The sequence below is a fragment of the Herpailurus yagouaroundi genome, unplaced genomic scaffold (assembly GCF_014898765.1).
Source record: "Herpailurus yagouaroundi ecotype Mexico unplaced genomic scaffold, PumYag 142, whole genome shotgun sequence".
NCBI lineage: Eukaryota > Metazoa > Chordata > Mammalia > Carnivora > Felidae > Herpailurus > Herpailurus yagouaroundi.
This window is the reverse complement of record NW_024412397.1, coordinates 46391440-46401195: the sequence shown is the minus strand read 5'-3', so window position 1 is coordinate 46401195 and position 9756 is coordinate 46391440. Positions and strand designations below refer to the sequence as shown.

The 9756-nt window shown below is 35.2% G+C and overlaps 1 protein-coding gene across 5 annotated transcripts in view; it reads right to left on the bottom strand.

The window, feature by feature from the left end:
* The window catches only part of SS18 (SS18 subunit of BAF chromatin remodeling complex), a 90058-nt gene that overhangs the window by 43978 nt on the left and 36324 nt on the right, over positions 1-9756 (bottom strand). For all 5 annotated transcript variants that reach the window (XM_040479187.1, XM_040479191.1, XM_040479192.1 and 2 more), the window contains exons 4-5: positions 5732-5885; positions 1687-1908 (exon numbers count right to left, since the gene is read on the bottom strand). In XM_040479187.1, coding sequence (XP_040335121.1) covers positions 1687-1908; positions 5732-5885 — 376 coding nt within the window. The remainder of the gene's footprint in view (positions 1-1686; positions 1909-5731; positions 5886-9756) is intronic.

Sequence of the window (9756 nt, the reverse complement as noted above, 5' to 3'; positions counted from 1 at the left end):
TCTTTCTCTCTCTCTCTCTCTCTCTCTCTCTCTCTCTCTCTCTCTGCCCCTTGCTCACTTGTGCCTTCTCTGTCTCAAAAAAATAAATAAAAGGGGCGCCTGAATGGCTCAGCATCCAACTTCAGCTCAGGTCATGATCTCGCGGTTCATGGGTTCGAGTCCCATGTCAGGCTCTGTGCTGAGAACTCAGTCTGGAGCCTGCTTCAGATTCTGTGTCTCCCTCTCTCTCTACCCCTCCCCCACTCGCATGCCATCTCTCTCTCAAAAATAAAAACACATTACAAAAATTTTTTAAATAAATAACAAATAAAAAGAACAGTTGGTCCCTACGTTTAGAACAAAAAATTCCTATAAAAACCTCAATTCCTTTCTCCAAAAATCAGTTACTATTTTCTACATGCACATTGCTATATGCATTATTTTTTTGTTCTCCAAATCTTATAGCAACATCCATTCTTGTAAACACCCTATCATTTTCTTAATTACAGTTTCTAAATAGTGTGCCATCATTACTGTAGATGCTGTGAGAATCATTACCAAATTTCTTGCTCTCTCTCTCCTGGTAACCCAACTGTATGGAGAAACCTCCGAACTCCCCTCTGACCTGCCACTGACTGGATCTTGCTGTTATTCTAAACCTTTAATTGACCTAATTTTATAAAAAAAAAAGAAATTCCATCATGGGCACTAAACAACTTGAGGGGGAGGGGAGAAATGGAGCAAGTGCCACTTTTGTGAAGCTACACTGATAATTTATTATATTGGCTCTCTTTGTTTTCAGTGTATCTCATCAAAAATATAAAAGCTTCTGTATTACTATTTAAGTGTTAGAATATATTATTTCATCATAAGTAATTATCAACAAATTAACCTTAACTCCCTTTATCTGGGTACACTTTTGTGCTTTGTTTTTCAAAATCTAAATCTAGAAAAAATTTTTGCAAATATGAATTCTATCTTACACTTAACCTCACATTTTGCAACTGAAATAGCTTTAGGCTGGCAATATGCCAAATGTTTTAGCAGGCAATTAACAGAACAGAGCGCCACTTACTGGTTTTTAGTTATTATTCACAAGAATATTTAAAAAAGAAACATGATAATTTCATTCTCTGAGATTGGTAACAAACTTTAATAGACTTCACCCCATTCTAAGAATAGAAGAATACAGCAGCATCTCTACTGAAAACTCTAATAACAAATTACGTTAAAATTACCTCTTAATGCTGAAACACATCAGAAAACATTCATAAAAATCAAGGGAAATTCATATAAATTAATAAATCCTTAATAAGTAAAAAAAAAAAACAAAACAAAACCATCGAGTAAAAGTTTAATAGCTTATACTTGCTAAGATAAAATTATATTTTCTCAACCTTCTAGCTCTAAACAAATGTTTGGCTATTCATCTATTAAAAAAAATTTTTTTAATAAAAATACAACAATCTCAAATGAACTGTCCAAAAGACATGAAAGTAAATAAGCTTAAAAGCTAAATTAAGCAATTTAACTTCTAAATGCAAAAACAATTAAACTAGTGTCAAGTTCAATGTTCCTTTTTTATAGGAATGACCATTACTTACTTTAAACTGTATTTTCAAGAATCAGCTACCAACTTGAAATAACTGTTTTACTTTCGATGGCTAACATAGCATTCTAGTGGAGAATGATATCAAGCTTATTTACCTTGGTTTGGTTGCATATTCATATTTGGTCTGGGGCCATAGCTTCCTATTGGCTGCCCTTGACTCATCGTCATCTGATTCTGTACTGGCACGCTCTGTGATGATGGCACAGAATGGTTGTAACCTCCCATGGATCCGTGGCTACTTGAAGGCATGTTCATGGAACTGTTTGTCATATTGAGTTGATTGGGTCCTGGTCCCTGAATAGGCATATGGTTAGGCCCTTTGAAGAAAAGTGGTCAGAACCAAATATGAAAGTTAAAACACATGGTCTATTAAAAAGTACTTTAAAGAGCTTTTTATTTTCTTTTGCATACCATAACAATAGCAAACAATAACTTGAGTATTTAATCAACAGCAAGCAAAGTAAATGCATTACATGAATGAGAGCAAATACTGTGAGGGAGAACTTATTCCCATTTTATAGATTAAGAAACTAATGCTTTTAGAAACCAGCAACATTCTGAAAAAGAAAAGCAATGATCAACTAGCTTTATAAGAGAGCAAACATATAAAGCAGAAGTAATTTTTTATTTTTATTTATTTATTTTTAAGTTTGAGAGAGAGCATGTGTGCATGAATGGGGTAGGGGCAGAGAGAGAGGGAACCCCAGGCAGACTCTGCCCAAAGAGCACAGAGCTCGACACAGAGCTCGACACTTAATGGACTGAACTACCCAGGTGCCTCTAAAGCTGAAGTAATGAAAAGTGTGTAGTACTAGCATATAAATGAATTAACAGATCAATGGACCCAGAGCAGAGTCTAAAAACACACCCAAATTTCTAATTCTGTAAATGATAATAGTGGTGAAATTCAATAAATAGTGTGACAAATGAGTAGCCATCTGGAAAAAGTCCTACCACATTCCTTCCACCAAAAATATTTCTAGATGAATAAAATATTAAACATTAAAAAAGAAAATGAGGAAAAGAAACCATAAAAGAGAATTTTAAAAAGAACTTTTAAAATATTCTTGAAGTGGAACAGCCTTCTTGCATGCCAGAAAACCCAGAGCCATAAAAAACTGATAAACTAGACTAGACTACATAAAAATAAAAAAATGTAAGTATGACCAAACCAGACAAAACGAAACTAAGTATTAAAAAGTAGGAAAAAATTTATTACAAGACATATCACAGACTGAACTAATTACGTGAACATATAAAGTAAGTAAAAGACCACCAGCAGTAAAAAAAAAAAAAAAAAAGGCAAGGGACAGGAATGATTAGTTCACACAAAAACTACCAAAGAGACATAAATATGAGAGGACTGCCTGCTTCATTTATAATAAAAAGGCCAATTAAAATTATGAGATCCTTTTTTCATTTTTCAGATTCTAAAGACCCAAAGTTTTGATCTCTGAAGAAAAGTAATTTCATACATTGTTGAGGTATATAAGTATATAAATAAGTACTATTTTTATGTAGAGCAATTTGGCAATAACTACCATATTTTATTTAATTTTTTTAATGTTTATTTAGTTTTGAGAGAGACAGACAGATTGTGAGCAGGGGAGGGGCAGAGAGAGAAGGAAACAGAATCTGAAGCAGGCTCCAGGTTCTGAGCTGTCAGCACAGAGCCCGACGTGGGCTCGAACTCACAAGCCATGGGATCATGACCCGAGCCAACGTCGGATGCTCAACCGACTGAACCACCCAGGTGCCCTGGCAATAACTACCATATTTTAAAATGTATGTATCTTTCACACAGCAGTTGCAGTTCTAGGACTTTATCCTATAAATATACAGGTCTTCGTGTGCATATGTCCATGAATGCAAAACTGCATACGTATTTATTTACTTGTTTACTTGCTTTTATTTTACAGGCATATTCATATCAGCATAGTTTTTAATACCAGAAGATTAGACATGACCTGTATTTCATTATAAGGGAATAGTTCAAATAAATTAGGGGCATCCATGAAAAAGAATGAAATACAGCCACCAAAAGCATAAGGCAGCTCTTTATGTACTGAGTGGTCTCCAAAATATATTTTTATATACTTATGGTCTCTAAGATATATCTTTAAGAGGGAAAAATATTAAACATAATACTACATAATATATGCCACCACTTGTATTTTTTTTTTTAAGAGTAAGACAAAAGAAAAAGGAATGTGAATATGCATATGTTTTAGATACAGAGAATTATCTCTTGAAGGATACCCAGACACCAATGACTCTCTGGAACAAAGTATCTGGAGGTAAGGGCTGTATACCCTTTGGTACCTTTTGATTTTGGTACCAGAGACATACATTATCTTATTTTTTTTCAAATCAGTTAAACATTTTTAAAAAGGAATCTGAAACTGATGTTATCTGACCAAGATCAAAGAAGATATAAGTAGCTCTATGACTTAGATTTACAAAATAATAAAAAACAACACAAAAATAGGAAACTGAAAGACTAGATACAAATTTGTGTGCGCAAAAAAGTTGGCTAAGCTCTATTAAGGAGGTTTTAAATAAAGGAAACATAAGTAACTGGACCAATTTCTCCTACACCTAACTAGAACACTCTATAAGAGACTATTTTGGAAGCTCTACAGTGTTCTGGACAACCTATGTCATAACTAGTTGAAAAATCTCTGGTTTATAAAGAATGTAACTACTCCAGATGGCCTTATACAAAAACCCAAATGTCACGTTAACAATAATTACATTGCTGCTCAAGTGTTTCTCTGGCCTTAAGCTTGAATTTATATGGAGAAGTCAAAATTCTAATTAACAGTACGACCATAAAACGTCACAAAACTCCTAACTCGCACTACCCTTCCAGTTCTAAAAGCAACAGGTCCTGATGGGCTAAATGTGGACTCACCAGAAGTTTCCTCTTGACTACAACATAACAAGTAGTTAGAGGTCTTTATTCCTATTTCTCCCCTCCCAGGGTGTGGGTCATGGGGGCCATGGACTGTGGCAAGCCCCCAAAGGAAACAGAAGACAGCCACTGAAACAGCATCACCCTTCTACACGATCAATCGCACACCCATCTTTTATAAACCGGGATATCTGGCTTCTTTTGCTCTGTGTTCTCCTTTACTTCATTTTCTACACCCACTGTCCCTGGATACCAATGCTACCAACCAACACAATCAGCTAAGACAAGACTATCCTAAAGATGCTAATTACTAATTTTACAAATGAATTGCTTTGTTATTTCATTTACTTTCATTATTGCTATCTGTATAATACTTTGTTAATGAAAATAGCCTTTGTCTTTAGAAAGTAAAAATATTCTCACATTAAATGAAGAAAACAACCCACCAAGAATTATGGGTATGGGTTGTAGCTATTGTTGCAAAAACAAAAGAGTTTAATGATACTTTTCAGATTAAAAGTTCAAATCAGCAAAAGGTAACTAATTAAGCATCCAACGGCCTGGAAGATACTCTAAATGGCTCCAAACTTAGAACCGAAAAATAGTAAAAGGAATAACTCATTATCTAAAACATCTGAAATTATTTTTCCTTTAAATTTGCTTTAATATCAATTTCCATATTTATATTATGCCATAAACATATATATTTGTAAAAATTTATACTCAGCTTCAATAGTATCAATGTGGAAATACTAAATATATTACATTAGCACTTTACAGATTGTTTTCTTTCTTTTCCTCATGTGTTTTTTCCAGCAATACCGTTTCTGAGACCAGTAAATTTTTAAGTAAATACAAAACCCAAGGAAATATTATAATACCTTTATAATCTATAAAGAGATTTTAATTCTTAAGTCATGGCGCAATGCCTTTTTTTCCAAAAAGCTTCTAAAGCCAGCTGTATTGCATAGTTTCAGACAGACTAAATTTAGCCAGTTCTGTTCATCAGAGGAATGCTGTGTGTCAGCTACATCAAAGCCCAAGGGCAGCCTGATAAACACTGAATACAGGTCACGTAGCTCTGTAGCTAACAAACTCTAAGAGAGCTTGTACTCGGGGGCATTCAAAGCAGTTTTGTCATCAACAATCTAGTATCCCTTGAGCCCCCATGTCGTTTCAGTTGCTAAGCAACTCTGGTGTTAATGTCTTAGAGGAGAAAAACTTACCAGGCATCTGGCCGTTCATCTGGTTCTGCATGTGTGGTGCAGGAGGACCCCCACCTACCATTCCATCTGAAGGCATGTTGTGAGAGCGTGGAGGTGGGGGAGGGCCGCTCTGATTCATCCCTCCAGGACCCATAGGCATATTCTGTGTGGGTGGCTGAAAGAAGACAGTTTAGTAAAACAAGAGAAACAGTTAGACTAATATATTAAAGATGCATGTAACAGTTGCCTGTACTATTAAACTAAATAGGAACAAAAACACAAATACATTTCAACTTATTCTAATGCATTTTAATAACAATTATTTACATCAAATTTCATATGACCCCCAAACTTAACAAGATCATTAGTGTGAAGATATCTTCTGACCACCTCAGACCAAAAGAACACCACAATTAAAGTATATTTTACTTTATAAAATCTCGATAGTGAAAATAAGTTTTTTAAATATTCTATACCAAAATTCACATTTGTTTATATACAAGGATTTTAATGTGTTCACTGTTGTTACTTAAATTATGTTTTAAAAATTAAGTTTACTTTCATTATTAATATATCTAGACATATTTACTATTAATGATGGATTTTACCTGAAAAGTCACTGTAACAAAAATTTATGAAAGGACAGGAAGCCCCTAAATATGATATACTTTGTACTGTTTGAGGGGGAAATAAATTTTGGCAAGGGAACGTTTTAAACCACGAAGACTCAGTTCAGTCCAACATTTTTGTGCCGACGACTCCTATAGATCGGAAACATTACTGATGGCCTCCAAGGGTACAGAGACAGCTGCCTCAAAAGGATGCCTTTGGCAAATTTCCTAATGAAAGTGTGAAGAAAATCACTGACTAACCTTGAGAGTTCACAAAAGGGCGAAAGGAAAAACACAGATACAAGGTGGTCTGCAACACCTGGTTCCCTTCTTGGGGATATTTTGGTGAAGAAAGCAAATGGTTAGTTTCTTTCCAAATCCCCATTTTTAAGACTACAGGAGGAGAAGGAGCTATTATTTACAGATCTATTTCTGCCTTCTTTCTCTACCTATGTTCTAAAAACATAATGTTGGCTCCCATACTTGTCATTCTCTTCCTCCCACATTTTTTTAAGTTTATTTATTTAATTTGATAAAGAGTGCAAGTGTGGAGGGGCAGAGAGAGGGAGACAGAGAATCCCAAGCAGGGCTCCGCGTGCTGCTAGCACACAGCCCAACACAGGGCTCAATCCCACAAACCGTGAGATCATGACCTGAGCCAAAACCAAAAGTTGGACACTCAACAACTAAGCCACTCGGGTGTCCTTCTCCCACATTTTTACATGGCTACTTAGTTACTGTTTCTGTACCATCTCGATTTTGTGAACACAATCCTCTCTGATACCCTTAACCGATAAAACACTGTCTTGTAGTCATCACACGTAAATACTCCAATCGCCAACCATTTAACATCACCAACATTTACACAAATAACCAAGTACAACTCTAATAGCACCCATTTAAAATTCACAGTCTTGGAGTGCCTGGATGGCTCAGTCAGTTGAGCATCCAACTCTTAATTTCAGCTCAGGTCATGATCCTAGGGCTGTGGGATCGGGCCCAGGAGGGGGCCCCACATCAGGCTTTGTACTGAGCATGGAGCCTATGTAAGATTCTCTCTTTCCCTCTGCCCCTCTCTCCCACTCATGCTCTCTTTCTAAAATAAATAAAATTCAAAAACAAATTTAAAAACAAGTAAATAAATAGAATTCAGAGTCTTAGTTCCTTTACTACTAAATCTAGAAAATAACTGCTCTTTATTAAATATTTTTTCTTCAATTCTCATTTTAAATTCTTTATCCACTTCAGATTCTTTAAACACTTAATAACGTTGTTCAGAATTTTAAAAAATTACCAAACATCAACTCAGTGTCACATATCTTACTTTGAAATGATCCTTTACTATCCTTCAAATATGGCTGACTGTGACCTTCTTCTCATTTGAAAATAAAAATCCCGCCTTCTATATTCTTGTCCAAATTCTCTGCTGAAAATGTTATGTTCCCACTCTCAATAGGTAAGAGCTTTTTCATTTTCTTGCGACACACTTAATGAAACATCAGTATTCATGGCTCCCATCGTAATAGAGTAGCTTCTATCAAACTAACCCATCTGCCAATAAAAGTTACATAATCTACACAAATGTAAAAATTGTTTGAAGGCACTGAAGAGCAATCTACACGGAGAGATACAGGAGGGGCTACAACTCTTGAAAGAAGGGAAGCACAGAAGATCAGCTCCTCCAAACACCTTGGCTTTTTCCCTAACTTTGCTGTGTAACAAGAAAACAGAGCCCGAGCAGAGGCGGCAGCCCTACTGGACTGAGGAGGAGGAATTCTGGACTATCAGAAAGCTAGAACCTGAAGAACAAAATCCCAGAGTGGAAGAACCACAAACAGGATGAAAATTCACAAAAACTAGCATAGAACAGCAGTTAAGAGGCTAAAGAGCTGAGCAGAAATTTCAGCTTCTGCCCAGGGCTAGGGAAACAAAAGACTGGCAGTAGTCCCTACCAAGTCAGAAAGGCCTTTGTAAACAACGCAAGCTCTCTGTTGAGACTTCAAAAAAGGCTCTTCTTAGATTAAGGTCAAAACAACTATATCAGCCCTAACAACTCTTAGAGACTACGCTCAGTACTCAAGGCACTCTAAGTACTTCACCTTCCAAAGGAAAACTTAACTCTCTTTGGAATTAGATAACACCAAGTAGAGCTCCACAATTGTTCATTCATAAGTCTGGCATTCAATGAAAAGTTACAAAGCATTCCAAAAACAAGAATAAACGGACAATACTCATTAGGATGGCTATAATTTTTTTTAAAAAACTACAGAAAGTAACAAGGGTTGGCAAGAATGTGGAAAAAATGAAACTCATACATGCTGGCAGGATTGTAAGGGATGCAGCCACTATGGAAAACAATTTGGCAATTCCTCAAAAAGTTAAACACAGAGTTACCATATGACACAGCAACCCCACTTCTGGTACAGACCCAAGAGAACTGACGACACAGAGTCACACAAAACTTGCACACAAATGTCATGGTAGCATTATTCATAATAGCCAAAAAAACAAAAACAAAAAACAAAAAAACAAAAAAACTCAGAAACAACTCAAATGTCTATTAAATGATAGATAAACAAAAACATTCATACAATGGAATACTATTCAGCCACAAATGAAATGAAGTATCAATACTTCAACATACAACATAGATGAATCTTGAAAACATTATGCTAAGTGAAAGAAGTCAGACTCAAAAGGCCACACATTTGTATAGTTCCATTTGTATGAAATATCCAAAATAGGTAAATCCAGCGAGAAAGAATGTAGACTAATTAGATGTTACCAGGGAAGGGACAGAGGGAAAACTGGGATTGAATGCCCACATTTATGAGGTTCTTTTTGAGTTGATGAAAATGTTTTGGAATTAGACAGTGGTGATGGTCGGATAGCACTACGAATATACTAAAAACCAATGAATTGTATTCTTCAAAAAGTTAAAATGGTGAATTTCATGTTATGTGAATTTTATCTCAAATTTTTGTAAAAAAAAAAAAAAAGAATAGATGAACAACTAAAAGAAATAACAGAACACAGAAAAAGACACTCAGGTCATTCATATTTTGGAGTTATCTGAGAGACCTTAAAATAACTGACCGATATGCTCAGTGGTTAAAAAAAAAAAAAAGATAGATGGAGAATTTCACCAAAGTACTAGAATTCTTAGAAAAGTCAAATGGAAATTCCAGAACTGGAATATACAATCAATGAAATTAAGAACTCACTAGTTTAGAAAGAGCAAAATAGAAGATTGGTAAGCTGAATGTATAAAAAATATGACACACCAAGAAACATAAAGGCACGAACATTAAAAAAATGAAAGCATAAAGACATGTACAACATGCTACAATGGTTTAACACACATCTAACTGGAGTTAGAAAAGCGGAGTAAATGAATCATAGGCAATATTTGAAAAATACCAGTCAAAAATTTTC